The sequence below is a fragment of the Orussus abietinus genome, unplaced genomic scaffold (genome assembly GCF_000612105.2).
Source record: "Orussus abietinus isolate OABI.00-Male unplaced genomic scaffold, Oabi_2.0 scaffold31, whole genome shotgun sequence".
Lineage (NCBI taxonomy): Eukaryota > Metazoa > Arthropoda > Insecta > Hymenoptera > Orussidae > Orussus > Orussus abietinus.
Genome location: NW_019394774.1, coordinates 1,060,854 through 1,078,152, shown reverse-complemented (window position 1 = coordinate 1,078,152; position 17,299 = coordinate 1,060,854). Strand labels below are relative to the sequence as shown.

Genomic DNA, 17,299 nt, shown 5'->3' with positions numbered 1-17,299 from the left:
CCGCACGTTTAGAATGCGTTAACTTAGGAAGTAATAAAGGAACACTTAGCGTGCAATAATTATAAATATTAATGAGTTGCACGAGTAGAAAAAGAGAATGCTTTAAGAAATGTAATCGCAAACATATAATTGTTAATTTAGTCATCCAGTTGGCAAAGCAAGGCGAGACCCCTTTTTATCCAATGACTTACGGTCATATCTGTATCAAGGAAAAAACAAAGAACATAATTTGTAGAGTGACCGGTTGTCTTTAACGTTCCATATCGCTCCGAAGTTATGTATACGGGGCATTCGTATCGATTTCCCAAAACTATCGATGTCGATTTTCGAGGCAGTATCCACACTATGGGCATGAGATCCCAAAGAACTTTCGGATCGCTCTCTGCGAGCAGCATCTTTTGCATATTCCATTTTGCCCCCGTTAAATATACACCGTATACGTATGCGCCATCGTCTGGAGCTTCATTGGCTCGATACATTGGCATGATCTGAAATGTCATTACGTAATTTATATTACATAGCGCGATATTTGACTTTTGTCAAATAGTTAACATCGTTATCGTCATCGATCATGATAAAAAATGAAAATAACAGGCAAGAATTATCTTTCAATCGAATCAATTCATATAACAAAGACGAACGGTTTTCAACATCTACGTGCGAGCGAACCGTCATACCCCCCATGTAAAATGAATTTATTGGAAAACCATCCGTAGGTACGTCCGACTCCCTTAGCTTTACGTTTCGTCTTGAATTTTTGAATGTAACCATTTAAACGAATACGGTATATGTAAAAGATGTACACCTTAAAATCGAAGTCAAGCATGTCTATCGGTATTTTATATTTTCGGGCGTAGTTCTGAGTCGTCGCCGTCAGAAATGAGTGTACGAACGAGAATCCAGATATCCAAAAGGCATTCGGTTTTCCTTCCAGTAGCCACTTTTTCAGAAAGGCTAATCTCTGAAGAAAGTCACTTACGAAACTCAACAGTGGCTTCAAACTTGGGTATGCACTTGCCTTAACCCACGAAGGCGGAATCTTCCCATTGATCATGTGCGAGGCAAGCACCTTAAAAGAAATTTCCCAGATATTTAAACACGACGTAACGTTTGACGAAAACCCATTGAAATCGGTCAAAAGTAGCGACGCTTTAAGAATCTCAACGACAACCGTTGCGAATCTAAGCGTCATTAAAGAAAGAAAGAAACGTTAATGCCATTTCTTTCCTTCTTTTTTTACATAATTTTTGCCTTTACCGAAATCGAGGGAAAACCCTTCATTGTTTCAGATCCGGAAAAAATAACGTTATCCATAGTTTCTATGTAAATATTGGACGTACCTCTAACTCGGGCGTCATAACTATCGAACCATTAATGGCTCGTTCCAACATGCTTAGCGAACTTCGTATTTCCGCGAGAAGAACGTTGAAACGTTCCATTTCCTGAGTCAAGACTGTATTCATCGATTCCACGTATGTCGCTGGATACACGTTTTGCGCTTCCTCGATATCAAACAAGTCGGGCAATCTTTCGTATATATCGGATTTCATCGTAAGGAGTAATTCATCTTGTTTGGACGGTTCACCTCCTGTGACGCTTCCTTGAATCTTTAACATCGAGTCGAAAAAACTTTTCGAAGCGTTAAGATCGCGGGCAATCCCCGCATTCATATGAAGTCCGAGAACTTCGGGAGGCGTAGTTAATGGAATTGCTTCGATTTGCTTGACGTAATCCCGATACTCTGTCCTGTATACGGGAAGAGCGCATCGATTGAAGTAGCAGCGAAGAGAGGTCCGTTGAATCCGTTTTTAGTCACCTTTTCGGTACCGTGTACTCGCTGCCCATTTCCGCAAACGAATAGGTTGGATGTTCGATAACATTTGGATTGTAAAAATCTGCTAAAAGTGTATTCAAACATCTTCTGTCTCTGTCGTCGGTAACTCTACCCCCATAATTACACTCTCCCGTGAGGTATGTTATGGCTTTGAATGGTACTTGGTCGTATTCGTTTATAAAGAGCTGCAATTGTTGTACCGATATATGGAAGTCCGATTCATTGAAACCTGAAACATTACCGAGTCGTGTCAGAATGCTTGAAAATTGATACAGTCTTTCGACCGCTCCATTTCTCGGCTATACCATATACATCGTTTTGCGGTTACGGTACCGACCGTATTTGATGTTCCATCCTTGAGAACCGTAATCTCGTCTCTCCAGGATCACGGCATGAAAGAAGCAAAGGCTGTACAGTAGTCTCGTAAATGACTTCTCCTTTCCGGGACATCCTTCGAAGAATTCGGGATTATTCACTGGCTCCGAACGATAGAGTCTAAAGAAAGAAGTAAAAGAAGAAATACGCCGAAAGTCTTTTGCGAGTAGCCGTTATCGTCGCGGGCCTCGATATCTTAGACTCTTTTTAAGTACGCGTTAGGGTGACATACAAGTTGAGCCATCGTTGATTCATGATCCAGGCTCGATCACAAAAAGGACATCCCTCTCGGATCTCCCGGGGACCTATCTTAACAGTTCCTACCTCGTTAAATTTTGTTGGAGACCAGTTGGGGGGTCGTTGGTCATTTTCACACTGTGTTGTAATATCGCGATGGGAAACTTTTCCGATGGATAGCTGGTTAACCAAAGACGGAAGTTAATGGATGTATTCGTGGTGTCGAAGTTTTCGCAGATACGTTCCAAGACTGGCATCCAAGACACGGCAAGATGACAATTCTGAAGACACACCCAACTACCTTCATTTTGGGCTCTTTCAATTAACTTTCGGGCAATTGGTCCTTGACCTTGTCCAAGGGATATCGCATCGAATTTTTCACTCATATCCATATTTCCCGCAAAGTTGATCAGTGCGTCCATTGGGTCGGATCCGGGTGACAAAATGAATATCAAAGGTGTCAGGCAATTTGAGTCACGATAAGACTTTGAAATATCAAAAGACTGATTCGTTAGAAATTTCGAGCCCATTCCTGACTCAACAAATTGTATAACCTAGATCGGTATTAAAGTCACGTTATTGTTTATCGGATAAGAACGCGAATACATCGCGCCGCAATTTTTACGATGCAAAGTGTCATTCTATGAAAGGCTAATACGAACCCAATGGTTCTGGGGCTACTTTCGGTAGTCTAAGCTAACGACGGAAGTTCCCCGCTTTGGGAAATTCAAGGAAATTTCAAACCAGGGAGATATTTAGAGCGGGTCTAGGTGAGCGATAAACCTTTTCATTTTCACATTTTTCACACATTCGACCGTAGCTTCTCCGTCGGTTTGAACCTAACTACGCGTAGGTTTTAACAAAGACTCCGGATGAAACGCAACACTCGATAATTGTAACAATGGACACACCTTCGTTGTTATCTTATCTGGACGAATTAGCTTCATTACAATTAACTTTTCAAATGGCTTTAGTGTGTTTTCCCATGGGTCAGGAATTGGACAATTTTGTGGATTCGGCAAATCGTAGTAATCTTTCCAAGCACTCAAGTTTTCTTTGAAACTCTCTATAAATCCATTAAATTCTTGAATGTCTTCGGTGCGGCATATTTCCCCCCATATTCCATCCGATAACCAATCTGCTGCAGGATTCGGTATTAGATTTTCCAAAGCCACTCCTCCGGTAAGGAAGAAGGTCATTTCATCTTTTCGAATTTCATTATTGTACAGTAGTATCGTTGTGTACAATAAGAAGGAATATAGTATCTGAAAGGAAATATAGTTATAGGATCTCGGCATGAAAGCGTGCGTCGCCTTACGTGTCCAATGTTTCTAAATATTTGGAAAATATGAAACGATGCCTGTATGCATCTTAACCCCTCCGTGTAAAAAATCGCTAAATACAGGATCGCTGCGAAATCCTAATTAAGAAGGACCACTGTAAATTTCCCATTATGTTTTTACACGTACAAAGTCTTAAAATCAATAAATTGACGAACCGATTGACCAATTCATTTTCCAATGAGCGAATGAATTGAACGATCGATCGGTCGGTTCGTTTTCGATTCTAAGTTTTCAAAAGCATAAAAGACCGACAAATATGTGTCCTTGGTTCCAATTTGGGATTAATACCCAACGTAAATGTATTTAAACTGTGGAATTGCATGGGACTTCCATGTTCGCGTGCTAATGTTTCGTAAAATTCGGTGTACCTGGTCCGGAGAAAAGTTTTCTAAAAATTCACACCGTTCCGAGATCATTTTCATTTCACCTTAAAGGGAAACGTCCTGTATATTATAATTATTCCCAATACAACACTGCATAGCGATACCTTGTCTTTCTCGAACAGCGAACGACAAACGTTTTGATAAAGGTTGTACGTAAACGTGTCCCGCAGAAACATTAATCTTCTTTCCAAAACCCTACTTTTATTAGCCGTTTCGATAGAAAATATGTAGAGATCGATAAACCAGGTCAACGAATACTGATACATAGGATCTATGGCAGGGAGGTCCGTGAGGGTGTAATACAAGGCAGAACCGTGTTTGGCAACGGGTTTGTAACTTTCACGAAAATTCTCAATTTTTGCTTCGGTTTCTTTCGCAGCTTCTTGCTTTTTAAGAATGTCAATGGATAAAATTTTCGATGAGTCTAAAATTTCTGTAGCTTCTTCGTCCTCTAAAATAGAACCACCCGTTCCCGATAAAGTCTTTAATATATTATCTTCAACTTGTTGTAACGCCTTCTTATTGGCCGCTCCTTGAACTATTAAGTATTCCCGCTTCTCTTGCAGATCCGGCCTTTCCTTTGCTACGACTATTCCCAAAAGTTGATCCTCCAAACCTTCTATACTGAGGGCGAAATTAATTAAAGTGACCTTATTGAACACTTCGGGCAGATAGTGAGGATTCCGAAGTTTCGTCGTAACGTATAATCGAAAACGTAAAGAATATTCGATAGTTCTTTCGCCCAGGGCAATGAACCAAGTTCCACCCGATACGTATACGTTTTTCATTAGGATGGGATCCAACGCTGCATCCAAATCTTCGCCAACATTTTCTATAAGGACCGGTTTCCCTGCAAAATTTCAAACGTTAAACCCATCCAATGAAAGTAATACTTTGCCCCTTTAACCCCGAACAACTGAATATCTTTCATAGACATGGAAATATTTCCAGGAAAATTCTACGTCCGCGACTGCGATTTCGACCAAGCTTTAATACTACGTTAGACGATACGGAATAAACACCCAAAAAGACCCGTGCCATACCATATTCGATGCTCCGTTCGATTACGTCCATGTAATTTTTATCCGTCAGTTTGATGACTTCTAATTCCGATACTTTCTCCAATGCTCGTATCCACTTATTCGCTTGGCTTTGCGGATCTACGAACAAACTCCATCTTCTAGAGTTGTCCATTATTATAGCATTTTCCGTTGAAAACGAGTCACGAGGCAGACCGTAGATATGCCATGAATTAATTTTGATTTCGGTACCGAGTACTTTTTCGAAACTGTACGCTTCCGAACATGGTATTTTTAGACCCAATACGTGTATCCTCCATTTTTCTAAATTTTCGGTACGATAAATTGACGCGAACGGTCCTAAATATGAGATCATTCCGCATGAAAGCAACAGGTCCCCGGGAAGACAATCGTACGATTTTTCGAGATTCTCTGCACATAGTATCCAACGATCTTGTTCGTCTCCCAAGCCAAGTATGAGTTTTTCTGCTCGAATCAACTTATTTCTGCAAAGTGTTACCTAAAACATGAGGACGAGTTCACGTTTCCTTGTTAACATTGAAATCATTTCTTATACTTGGAATATCGGAACGGTAAAGAATAAGAACTAGTTTAACCCCTTCGCCATGAAGCAAGAATCATAAAGTTACTTATTAGTTGTCGATTCCGAATTGAATAATATCATAATGGCCGATCCAATACAGAGGACCAACGATCTATAACGGGTTGGATTTTGATAAAGAAAACGGTATCTCAAAGTTTTGGGATGTCTTGGGCAGTGCCGTCCTTGCCCAAGAAAGCGAGAGAAGTATAAAATAAAATGTCCCGGCCTATCTGTATCTTTGGTCGGGCTAATCTCGAGAACCGCCGGTCGAATTTTAATGTGGTTATCCCCGTTCTACGGAGTATCCCTATTGTTACCAAAAATATTAGTATATTAGAAAAATGACCGAAACTTACTTCATTTTCCAAATTTATCTTATTTATTAATGCCTCCTGTAGCTGTTCGTTGAGAGCAGCCAATTTGGCATTAAGTTCAAGCAACATTTGACGCTTTTCATTTAGTATCGACATTATAGACCGGAAGTCCTTCTCCGCAGCTTCGAGTTTGGCTTTCTTTGGAGCAACTACCTTTGCTACCTTATCGTACAGAATTATTGCTCTTACCCATTTGCATAACCCCTCTGCAGCTTGCGATGCCTTTGCCACAATTTTAGGTTCGAAATTCTTATTCGTCAAGTACGACTTGTTTATTACCTTTAAATGGAACATACGTACAAACATATTAGGTCCAAATGACGTTAAAAATACCAAGTTGTTTGACGAAAATCTGAATAAGCGTGAAATTTGACCTGTATAACGTGTGACGGGATGTTATCTTTATCGTAATCACGTAAGTTATCTAAAAATCTCATATCGTTAAGAAGACGTTTACTGGGTCCCCAGAAATGAAGAATTTTTCTACCAGTTGATGGATCCGGGATTCGATCGGGCTGAATATTCATCATTACGCAAATTGCTGCCATTACGAGCTTTACGCCTTCCGGTGGGTTTTTCATGGCTTTGACCAAAGTAATATCCTCGGGTTTCAATGTATTCAGAGCAGCTGTTGACATTTTACAAATGGTAAAGGGATAACTAGCAATGTATTATATACGGAGATCCACTTTAAACGATTGATTTAGGATATCTTAGAAATGAAAGGTTTAATCGAAAAATATGTTGTACGAAAGGTGCACGATTCGGAGGGAGATGAAATAATTGATCTTAAAATGTCATTGGTCCTTCTCTCGAGTCGACGACCACCGGATCCGGATAATTTCGTCTCCTCGGAATGAACGTTTCGGTCAATTATGGAGACGGGGGTCGTACCTACAGCTTCTTCCAGGGCTGGAAGAGCTTTGGCCAAATCGGCTTCGCATTCCGCCTTCAGAGCTCCCGTAATTTCAGCTTGAACGTTTGCAGACTCTTCGTCCCGTTTTACCATAGCAGTTGTCTCCGCGACCGATGCGTTCTCGATTTCTATTTTCCGCATAGTGTTTTCGGTTAATCTCGCTGACATTTGTAATTCCGGTTGCAGAGCCGTTAACGTTGATTTTATTTCCGACGTTTGCTGTGCCGCAAACTCCAGTTTATCCAGGCCACCCAAGTATCTATCTCTACGCGAATGCGGATTCATTTGCATTACAGTGTTTCGGCAAGACTTATGCCTCAAGGTGAAGTAAAATCCACCCCAAACGAGTTAGTTCGAATAAATGAGATTTTTCGGAGGGATTCGACCCGAGACGGGAACCGCTCGGAAGGACGAGTGCCGAATTACCTTCCTTGGGACTGCTTTACAAGAACGAATCGCCCCCGAAATCACCTCGAGTCCATAAAACGTTACGTACCTTGCCAATACAAGTTCGTCCTGTTTCTTCCTCATCAAATCGGCATAAGACCTAATAAGGTCCAGAAATGCGGCCGACGTGACGTACGTTTTTCTGCCTCCCTCTCGATAATACCGAGAGCTAATGTCCTTTGCGCCCGCGTGAAAGTACTTGGAAGCTATTATAGCATTCACTTTTGTGTCTTCGTCCACGTTTACTTCGGCGATCCATCTTAACGCTACTTCTTCCAAAGCATCGTCCGGCCAAACTTCGAACCAATCGATGGTGCAGCAACTAACCAAACTGGGATAAAGTCTAAGCCTATTTCTGAACGATTCGCCAATTGGACTGAAGCCGAGCATGATGTGTAATTTTTCTTTACAACGATCAAGATAAAAGGCCAGCACGGCCAATACGGAAATATCCAAGTTGCGGTTTCCATTCTGAGCCGCTAAGCGGGTCAGTTCTACGATCTCCTGTTTTTCCTCTACGGACAATAAATTCGGCACCTCTCCCGAATTGAGCAAGCTGTCTATATCCTCTAGAAACGATTCGTCCCTAATTTGGCCATCGGTAAGCAGAAAAACCAAATCGTTTCCGACGGCCCCGGCGCTCTTCGTCACCTTTTTTATGTCCTCCCGCCAGTCCGTCGGGCCGTAGGCGGATCCAATTTCTGGCTGAAATAAACTGTACCCTATCATGGAAGAGGCGAGTCGCGTTAACGACTGTCTACCGGATCCTCCGACGCCCACCATTAATAGGCTTCCACTTGGAATTACCAGAATCCGACATATACGAGCCAAATGTTCCAACGCGAAACGAAATAAAATCATATCGACTTTATTCTTATGCGTGTGATTATATTCCTCCAGGCACGAGACGGCCACTTCTCTGTACTCGTCCATCGAGACGATCTCCTCGTACTTTCTGTCCTCGGGAAGGGCTTCCGTGTCCATGAACTTTCCGAATATCAGACTTTGCATACTTTCTACCGTTAAATTCTCATTAAATTTGGGTAGACGAGCAAAGACGGAATCGAACGACTCCTTCAACGTGGTCGTTACCGTTTCTTTTATTTTCTCGAGTAGCCAGGTTCGATCGCCAACGTCGATCAGACGATCTCCGAATACCCTTAAAATCTCGTGTACCCAGAGGCGAGTAAACGTGCTCTTCGATTCTACCGACTCCTTCTTTATCATCGTGCATCCTGCGATCACTCTGGAAAAGTCCCGTAAGTTGAATAAGTAGTGGGACCTCGTAGGCGTAGGTCTAAGATCCTTGCGAGCGCTTTCAAAGACATCCATGGTTGCGTTTACCAAACCGTTTACCGTCGATAAAATCTCCGTACCGAAGTTATTCCGCCTCAGACCGATGTGTGCAGTGTTCGTAAAAATGCGAAAAATACTTTCTTCGGAGAAATTGCAAATTGTGTACATATTGAAATGACGGAGAAACCTGTCGTATATTCGTTGACGGCTCCCACCCGGCGGGGCCATTGCGCATGAAAACATGATATCGAAGATTTCAAGTTTATCCGGGGACTTTAGATCGTACCAATGGGCGTGATCAAAAAATTGACGAAGGAGTTCAATTACTGGCTGTGCACCATACATTTCTTTTGCCGGCATATTGACATCGTCGATGAAAGCGATACAAAAGGCTCCCCCCCGTGGCCCGTACTGTCCGCGACGTCTTTTGAACAGCTTGGAAATAACTAACTCCTGCATTTGCGCAGCCGTTGTTTTGGCCGTAAACGTAACGAAGATCGGAAGATACTCCGTTTCGGCCAGTTTATTCGTCATTAAGTGCCGTACGTAGAAGCTCTTTCCGGTGCCCGTTTCTCCGTACAGGAGGAATCTCCTACGATACTTAATATGTAACGTCATCAAGCTCTGATATTTGATACTGTCGATGGTTGGTACCAACGTTTGACCGACGCTCCGGGCCTCTCCTATCTTTTCCGCTTTGGAAACATCGGCAAAAGACTTCCACCCTCCTTTAGCTTTAAACGTGTAAAAGTTGTCGTGAAGTAGACCCTCGGTAGGTAAGGCAATCAAGGATTCTTTGATACTCTCCGGTACGGGGTGAGACTTCCGTTCGTTTCTCCAGAAACTTAAATAATATTCATTAAACGAACATCTCGAATCAAAATCGAGGGTCCCGGCTGCTCCCCAAACCATGGACATTAACATGGCAGCCTGCAGCCACGAGAGTATAAACGGTTCGCAATCCTGCGTACTTTCTTCCACCGCATTGGCCATGAACATTTCAAAGAGATTTAACGTCGATGTCACTCGATTAATTTCGCCAGCTCCGAGAACCACCCTACACCTCTTCCGAATAAAATCCAAGCAAGGGTCGCAGAGCCACTCAAAGAGGTGGTTTAAAACATCCTCGTGGCCTTCTTTCCAAATAGGATCGGCCCCGTTGATCCAGGACTTGACGAACGGTCGCCATCCAAGAACTTGAGGTTCAATGTAAATCATTCCACAGCGTGATACGGTAGCAGGAGATGCTTGCAACAGATCCATCACTTCGAATATTATAGACATGGTGCTCGACATCTGCATCACCTCGCCGGAAGTTAGGCAGAGTTTTTTATTATCATCCAATACGGTATTTAAATTTTCTATCCATACGGCATCGACGGGGCCATCAAAAATGATCCACTTTCTCCTAGGGCTCTCGTCGGCGGCGTAACGTCGAAATGTCGTGGCACATATACCGTCGGTCCACTCCGATGAGACTGGATCGAATTGACCGTAGAGCTGCCCCATGGTGATAGATTTTGGATTCATGGTAGTCATCTCCATAGGTGTCCCGGTATCGTCACCCCACTCGTGCATCAGTATCAGGGCATCGGATAACGTACGCAATAGTGCAGTTTTCCCGCCAAAAGGGGCGCCGACCAACATGAAACCATGACGGACGGTCATCATCTCAAAGGTTTCAATTATTTTTCGGAGAAATCCTTCCATGGGTTGAAGGTTTCTTTTCCTCGTCGCTTCTGTAACCGCAGCCATAAGGACGTCATATTTAGGAAGTGGGAGGATGGTGTCAGGAAATAAATCCGAAATTATGCCTTCGAACAGTGGGACGTCGTACGCTAAAAATTTAGGCAGGTTCACATCGACGATTGCTCTAAGCATAACTATCGTCTCGTCGTCGTTAGGGAATTTCATTTTAAGCTTTTGTGCCGCTATCAGTACAGTTTTGACTGCGCGCATGCCATAATCGTAATGGGATTGCAATGATAATTCTTCCGAACAGAGTTTATAGGTCGTCACTATTTTAACGGCGAGCGCACGCGCGGTGTTGAATCCGGAAGAGTATAGGAAAATTTCTCCGATCATCGCATAATCGGGTACCATCATGGCGACCGTTCTGAAAAGAACTTTTAAATTGTCCGGCAACTCGGATCGCCCCGCGTATCCAGGATTCATGGTAATGCAAACGTACACGGCAGGGTTCAATTTTAACTCGGTCCCTTCGAAAATCAATTTTTCCAATTTACCGCGCACAGCCTGGACTATGCACAGAATCTGTTGAGCAACCACGGATAGGACTTCCAGCTCGATCCGATTGAATTCGTCGAAACAGGCCCAGGCGCCACAGGACGCAAGACCTTTGAAGAACTTTCCCATATTCTTATAATCCAATCCGTCCGAACAATTGAACACTACGCACTGAACCGCGAGCGCTCTGCCAAGATCCTTTGTCGTTTCCGTTTTTCCTGTACCAGCTGGCCCTTCCGGTGCTCCATTTAAGTGTAAAGAATACGCTCCTATGAGAGTGCGATAACACCTAGCAAATACAAAATAGCACCGATATATGAACTTATTGAACGTTCAATTTGACGTGAGAATAACGTGTCGTTGATGGATCATCCCGAAATAAAATGGCAGGACTCGTACCTGTCGGTTAGAGGAGTGATTACGAGACGTGGACAGTTTCCTAAATACTCGTAGGCATAGGGAACGGTGGCGTTTATGATTCGAACGAGGACATCGTCTTCCCAGTAATATCGCAGCTGAGCAAGCCAATCAAAATCCGTTTCGTTAAGTATATGTTTATCTATTAATAATTTTACAACGTCCAGCGCATGGACGTCCATGGTAATCAAAGCATTCAGCGTTGTGCGATTCTGTTTAGACAGCTGACCTGTAAGAATTAATGGATTAATAGAAATGTTCATTCGTTTGTAATATTTCTCATCGTACCTTTCACCAAATTGACCACATCGATGATTTGTTGCCTCAGTTTTTCGTACAACGAATCCATTGTGGAAGCAATGCGGGTTATAAGACAGTTTTGCACTTCGATGCTCCAATATATTTGAGATACACCCAGGACAACCATTCCTGGCCAAATTCGGACCCAGTGAATCCGATCGTTCACTTCGTAGTCGAGGTAACTCAAAAACACCTCATGGCGTACCGATTTTCTCATCTGTTCTTCCACCTCGTGACGAAAGTGTATTTTGTATTAACGAAAAACTAGCACAAATGCGTCAACATTTTAAAAAATCTAACAATTGTAATATTTAGGGACGGTACGATTTTAAATCACTTTATACCAATTCACGGACATATTCTATAGAAAATGAAGAAATCTTGCGTGCGTATCTACGAGGAAGTTTAATCCTAACTCATTGGTAGCACTTTTCAAACAAAGCGACCACCGAAACAAAAGTAATTCATATTACATATAGTTTAACAATGGGATGTGTTGCGACGTCCCAGGAGGAGAAATCACAACGTAGCGATGTATTTGAATAAAAATAAATATGTGGGCCCATCAGCAGCGTGCCTATATTAATTCCATGGCGCGGATATAAATTGAAGGGTATATTAATATTAATTTATGTACCTGTACGAGCCACCGTTCGACGCAACCTCGAGCAGCTTCCGTAGAGATAAGTTCTTGAAATTTTACTTCTTCCTGATCGTCACTGAACATTGCAAATATCTCAAGGAATTCGTTAAACCTGTGAATCATCGACAGTCATTATTCTTAAATACGTACTTTCACCATTGTCTCTGGTAATGTCTGCTTACACACCCAAGCTTGGCAATACCCTCGAAGCACTTTTTCAAATGTGGCTGAACTCGAAGTGGATTCTTTGTTTCAGAAAGTATTTCTAACATATCGTCGTTACTTAGGAAAAAGAACCGAGGGAAATATAATCGTTTTTCTTCTAAATATTTTGATACACCTTCGTTGACTTTATCCATCAATTCATTTGCTCCTATCATAGCTTCGAGTAACCCAACCTATGATAAATTATTATTAGTAATGGCTATTTAATTCTAATCGCTTTAAAAGGAGAGGATAATATTTCGATTTCCAACATACTTATTCGTTCTTTTAAAAAAATGTATAATATTTTGTCAATCTTGATAACGTTATCAAATGCGAAAAAACATTTCAATTCAGCTATACGATGGTGCTATATGCCTCTGCAATTACACTGCAATTGCTTCAGTCCGAATCAATTGTTAAAGTATGAAGTTCCAGGGTAAAATAGAGTATTTTAAATAAAGGAGGTTATTTTTTTCTAAATTAACACTTTATATTAAGGTAGATGCGCCAATTATCAAGAAACTCGACATTCCCATAAAAACATCTTTGGTATAAAAAAACAACTTGCGTCGAATTTATTATTCCATAGAGATATATTTTACGAAATCGTTCCCACAAACTAACGTTTGAACTCAGAAAGAGCACGAAATCGGTCAGTTTTGACAAACATACGGCAAACTACTTTACTCGATAAATGCGAAGAGGAAGATGGGACATAACGTAGGAGGAAAACTTTGCATAAAGCTATACATATTTACAGATCCAGCGGTATCTTTAACTCGGGGATCCCGTGCTACGCCTAACATTGCTCTGCGAAAAATTCCGTCGACTTCCGAAAACATTGTGCCTTCTTCGGGTAATTGAGCCACGATGTCTTTGCTTGAAAATATCGGCAACAAGTACATCCATTGCACCTGTACCTGAAAATAATTAGTAGGAGTAAACTCGGATTAGTTGCAAATAAGAACAACGAAGCCATTACTTTGGTCCATTCGTTGATTGTTCGCTGGATTCGAAGAAGTAGATCATAAAACATCTTAACGTCGGTGGCAATAAGCTTTACAAATGTTGATCCTCGCATGGCCTGAACCTTTACAATATGATCTTCTAGTAGCGCCTGAATATCATCCAATTGGGTTAATATATGTGCCCCGGAGTCCTTAAACGGTGTTGTCGTGAAAATGACGCCATCCCATTCGTGTATAATCTTTGTAAAAAGGTCATGTAGAGCAAGCTCCTTTGTTGCACTGACGCTTATTAGGTTGTATCTTAAAAGTGAAGGATATTTGCTTTTCGTTTTAATCAAATTTAACATAATTATAATTTCCAACGTGCATATTTTGGAAAGATCGTAAAAGAATAAAAGACGAATAAATCGATTTTCTATCCGGAACATTAGAATACCCTCTTAAGAGGGCATTATTACGGAATACACAGCATTTCGTAGTTTTTTCGTTGTTCATCAGCCGTTAATTGAAAAAATTCTTCTTCTTTGATATATTTTATACGGTTCAAAGAGCATAGGTAAATATCTCTTCGTATAAGAAAGGATGTCTTTTGCTTACCTATCCATGTCGTCCATTAAGTCCATCTCGATAATCTTGCGAAGAGTTGTACCTGCATTAGGTGTTAAATCGATGCCTGCGATTTCAGTTATTTCATCCCAGTGACGTTGCCGAAGTGCAGAATTGCAGAAGCATTGTATTAACGGGACGAATTGCTGTGCGTTAAAAAATGTTTACGATATAGCTCCACATAAATAATCCAGATCGGATGCTTACCCTAAACCATTTAATTGTTTCGATTAACTGATAAGATAATTTCATGGGCGTAGGCTGCTGCAACTCATCGGGATCATCGGCGGAACCTTGAAAGCTGATAAAAGCGAAGATTATTATATATTACCGGTAGTCGACAGAACCGAAGACGTTAAAACTACAGGTATTTGCCGAGGACGATCGTGGATACTCAGCAAACTCACGTCGTCCGAACGTCAATTCGGGGTCACTTATAGACCCGATAAAGTAATGAAATGACCACGTTAAACGTCCGTTTCATATTTTTCTCTAACATGAGTAAAATGCCACGACCCGATAAGGTGACATTGTGATATTGTTCGTTCGCGGGGGAACGCGAAGAATGCGGGTGGATTTGGAGCGACGAGTCGGATGTGGTCGCGAAGATTTGCGGAGATGATGCCCCTTTGGCGATAGCGCGTGCATGCATACCGAATGAGACGCGAAATCCGGCGGGGTTTCGACTCATCCATTCCCGTAATCCATTTCAAGCGGACGAAAAGATGAATTTCATATTTCAAAAGGAACCGAAATACTTCGGTTATGTGCCTCATTCAAATTAAGTTATTAACAACGTAATCATTACCTGTAAGGATATCCCATTGCCAGATGCAGTTTAATTTTCGTCTTAAATGTTTTACTCATTTTCTTCAAATCCGAATAGTATTCGATGACCTTATCCTCGATCACAGTTGCGTCAAGGTACTCAAAAGGCCCATCGAGCCAACATTTAAGATCACGCTGCCACCGATAAGCTCGGGAAATTAGACTATAAAATGGCAGGATATTTTCTTTCAGCTCTTTGATACGTGGATATGTACTTTGTGGTAATTGGAATAACAATTCCTCTCGATTTATCCACTCCGCTTGCTCATCCATACGGTCCAATCTTCGAACGAACTTTCGCATATCTTCGATATATTCGTGGATTCGTGTCGCATCGTCCATGCTGTCCATAATCACTAATCTAATCATAAACAGAGATCGAATTAAACGAAGCGATATCGAGAGACGCGATGGCTTATGTTCATTGGCGACGACCGAGCCCTACGAACATCGTTTAAATTGGCATCTATTTTTTCTTGAAACTTGAGTACAGGTCATTAGGTATATCGGTAAATCGACATTTACCCAGGCTTTCGATGAGCAGCCAAAATCGACGCAGCTCACACCTGACGATGGTCGATGCCTTTATTTAACGAGGAAGACCTCGCGTCCTAACTTAATTCGCCGGTTTCAAAATGGCATCGGTTTTACGTCACGTGGACGTCATAACGACAAAACTTATGTCGTAAGTTCCGATCAAACCGTAACATTGTATTGGCCTCGTTGTGCCGCTTAGAAATTGCTTCGATATCGCGCCGCAATCCATATCGTTAACTTGTTTTTATAAATATAGTATACACAATATTGTCACGTGTTTATGTTATCGGGGTAATAAATGAAACCAATGTATACCTCGGAAACATCTCTAAAACTTCATTATTTAAAATTCTAACTTTTTCCTGCAACTGTTCTTCCAATTCGAATTTCATCTGCTCGAACATAGAACTATGCAACTCGAACACTGGCTTTATTCGTTTCAACCAATGAATCGTAGTATTATTCAATTCTATATGATCTTTGTCGATAGTAGTCATTCCGATCAAAGAAGCCATCATGTGCAGAGAATGAGTGATTTTTCCTCGAAGTTCCTCCAGCGATGTCGATGCCGCATATAACATATATTGACCTGCGTTTAAAGGCAACGTGAATATTACGTAGCGGAATTGATATATTACCGTCTACTAATTTTCTAAACTTTCATCGTAACTTTGAAGGAAGAAAAATGGAACTATACCTAATTCCAATAATTCCTTCGTGGTTAGCGGAATACTTAAAACACGGCGTTGAATGTTTTCAAAAGCCTCGCAAATATCCAAATTAAACTTTCGATGTCGTTTTGTCAATTCTTCTATAATTAATTGCCTCGCTCCTTCCGTACATTTTTTCAGATTTTTCTTTGCCTCTTCTTGACGGAGTTTACACATCAAAAAGTATTCACATCCTGACTGTAACGTATAAATATATTTATTTAAAACGTTAAACAGGTTCGAATATCGAATTTAAAACTTCATACCATTCCGTTGATTTCACTGATAAATCGATTGAAATTTTCAACCTCCTCGAGACAATCTTCAAATTCATGGCCCTTATTAACGTAGGCAACGATATTTTGACGTGTCTTCGGATCGAATACGGTACTAAACTTTGCTCCCACGGTTTGCACGTGTTCATTCAATGGTTCATACGTTTTTTCTAAAACATCTGTAAGTCGGCGATGAGACTTTTCCAAATACCACGATGGTAAAGCGGTTCTTATAAACTCTCGGTCCGTTTTAATGTTCATCCAAGATTCAAAAGTTAATAATTCTTCGGCTAAATTGGCAATTTCATCTATTAAGTCATGGAGTGACGAATAAACTTCTGACATTGACGGATCTACGAACAAACCATTGTTCTCACACTTCAGTTCTAACTGTAAAAAGCAATAATTGGGTCAGTGATTTGAGCGGACCGCTGTTCTGTGTTTTTGGACATCATTTAACGTAACGCAGGACAATTATGCAAAACCAGTTTTTATTGCTACCAAGATGAATCGTAAATCGAAATCGAGGAAAATAAAATTTAAATTACTAAAAATAAGTAATTACCTTTAATAACGGAATAGATGACCAATGACTTAGCACATCGAGAAAGTGTTCGACGGTATTAATTTTCAGTTGAATTATTTGGCATGCAAGAAGTCTTGTGGCACAAACCAGAAATCTTGGAACCGCAGATGAAGGAACATCGTGGATGTATCGTGGCTGTGAGACAAG

The 17,299-nt window shown here is 41.2% G+C and overlaps 1 protein-coding gene across 1 annotated transcript; it reads right to left on the bottom strand.

Moving 5' to 3' along the window:
• Window positions 1-137: 137 nt before the first annotated feature.
• Window positions 138-17,299, bottom strand: LOC105698611 (dynein heavy chain 7, axonemal). The gene is made up of 26 exons (XM_023433258.1): window positions 17,240-17,299; window positions 16,558-16,919; window positions 16,279-16,489; window positions 15,897-16,170; window positions 15,025-15,405; window positions 14,424-14,517; window positions 14,208-14,362; window positions 13,625-13,910; window positions 13,401-13,562; window positions 12,622-12,833; window positions 12,430-12,547; window positions 11,781-12,021; window positions 11,475-11,721; window positions 7,582-11,364; window positions 7,064-7,350; window positions 6,544-6,797; window positions 6,152-6,448; window positions 5,216-5,711; window positions 4,277-5,022; window positions 3,358-3,711; window positions 2,534-3,000; window positions 2,172-2,329; window positions 1,817-2,063; window positions 1,341-1,746; window positions 806-1,069; window positions 138-488 (listed from the first exon to the last, which is right to left on the bottom strand). Exons 2-26 carry the CDS (start codon window positions 16,909-16,911, stop codon window positions 138-140), a joined length of 10,845 nt encoding a protein of 3,614 aa, XP_023289026.1. The 5' UTR covers window positions 16,912-16,919; window positions 17,240-17,299.

What these genes read in the sequence shown, in the direction of transcription:
- LOC105698611 (XM_023433258.1), bottom strand. Translation starts at nt 16,911, where the DNA reads ATGTCAGAAGTTTATTCGTCACTCCATGACTTAATAGATGAAATTGCC. An exon ending in TGTGGTCAATTTGGTGAAAG is followed by an intron (nt 11,722 to 11,780) that starts GTACGATGAGAA and finishes TAATTCTTACAG; the next exon opens with GTCAGCTGTCTAAACAGAAT. An exon ending in GACGAACTTGTATTGGCAAG is followed by an intron (nt 7,351 to 7,581) that starts GTACGTAACGTT and finishes GCATTCGCGTAG; the next exon opens with AGATAGATACTTGGGTGGCC.